The sequence below is a fragment of the Eimeria mitis genome, genomic scaffold (assembly GCF_000499745.2).
Source record: "Eimeria mitis Houghton genomic scaffold, Emh_scaff11431, whole genome shotgun sequence".
Taxonomy (NCBI): domain Eukaryota; phylum Apicomplexa; class Conoidasida; order Eucoccidiorida; family Eimeriidae; genus Eimeria; species Eimeria mitis.
The window spans coordinates 1-1007 of NW_024012104.1; the positions used below are offsets into that span (position 1 = coordinate 1).

General features: G+C 61.0%; 1 protein-coding gene across 1 annotated transcript; it reads left to right on the forward strand.

Annotated features, from left to right (window-relative positions):
• Positions 1-166: 166 nt before the first annotated feature.
• On the forward strand, positions 167-893 carry EMH_0100380 (uncharacterized protein; the record flags this gene model as incomplete). The annotated part of the gene is made up of 2 exons (XM_038022168.1): positions 167-733; positions 819-893. 2 exons carry the CDS (start codon positions 167-169, stop codon positions 891-893), a joined length of 642 nt encoding a protein of 213 aa, XP_037878022.1.
• Positions 894-1007: the final 114 nt, after the last annotated feature.

Below are 1007 nucleotides of genomic sequence, written 5' to 3' on the forward strand. Positions count from 1 at the left end.
CCTCTTCGTTGACGGCCGCAGGGCAGCGCCCCCCTGTTTGCTGCTGCCCCCCATCCAGCAGCAGCAGCAGCAGCAGCTGCAGCAGCAGCAGCAGCAGCAGCAGCAGGATGCATGCACTGCTGCAGCAGCGCAGCAAACAGCAGCATTCATACACGATAAGCAGCAGATGGGCCTCTGGCCTCTCCCCTGTCTCCACAGTCTCATCGGTTTCCCCTCTTGTTCTGCTGCTGCTCCTGCTGCTGCTGCTGCTGCTGCTGCTCCTGCTGCTGCTGCTCCTGCTGCTGCTGATCCAGACGCTGCTGCAGCGTCTGCTGCTGCTGTCCACCCGCTGCAGCAAGCGGCAGCAGAGAACACGGAGACAGCAGTAGCAGACAAAGACCTAGCAGCAGCAGCAGCAGGAGCAGCAGCAGCAGCAGCAGGATCGCCCCCAGCAGCATCTACAGCAGCAACAGGGGCTGCAGCAGCAGAAGCTAGGGAAACAACTAAACACAAAGGAGCAGCAGCAGCAGCAGCAAGAGTTGCTGCTGCAGAGCCGCCTTGTCACGCCGACGCAGACGCAGCCGGCGAGGATATGAGCAGCAGCAGCAGCAGCAGCAGCAACAGCAACAGCAGCAGCAGCAGCAACAGCAGCAGCAGCAACTCGTGCTGCTGCAGCAACAGCAGCAAATGCTGCTGCATGCACTGTGCTATAAACTATACGTCGCTGCAGCAGCTGCTGCGGCTGCCAGTGAAGGTATCGGCGTTGCCTCTGAATGCTCTGCTGCTGTTTGCGGTGTATGTACACGACGGCCTAGCTGCTGCTGCTGCTGCTGCTGCAGGTGCAGCAGCAGCAGCAGCAGCAGCAGAGACAGCAGCAACAGGAGATGGATGGAGACTGTTTGGGGTCGCTCTGATGCCCCTTCATGATGCTGCTGCATGCGTAAGACAGGGGAGGCAGCTGCTGCCGATACACCTGCTGCAGCACTACCTGCCGCTGCTGCCCCTCAGCAGCAGCAGCAGCAGCAGCA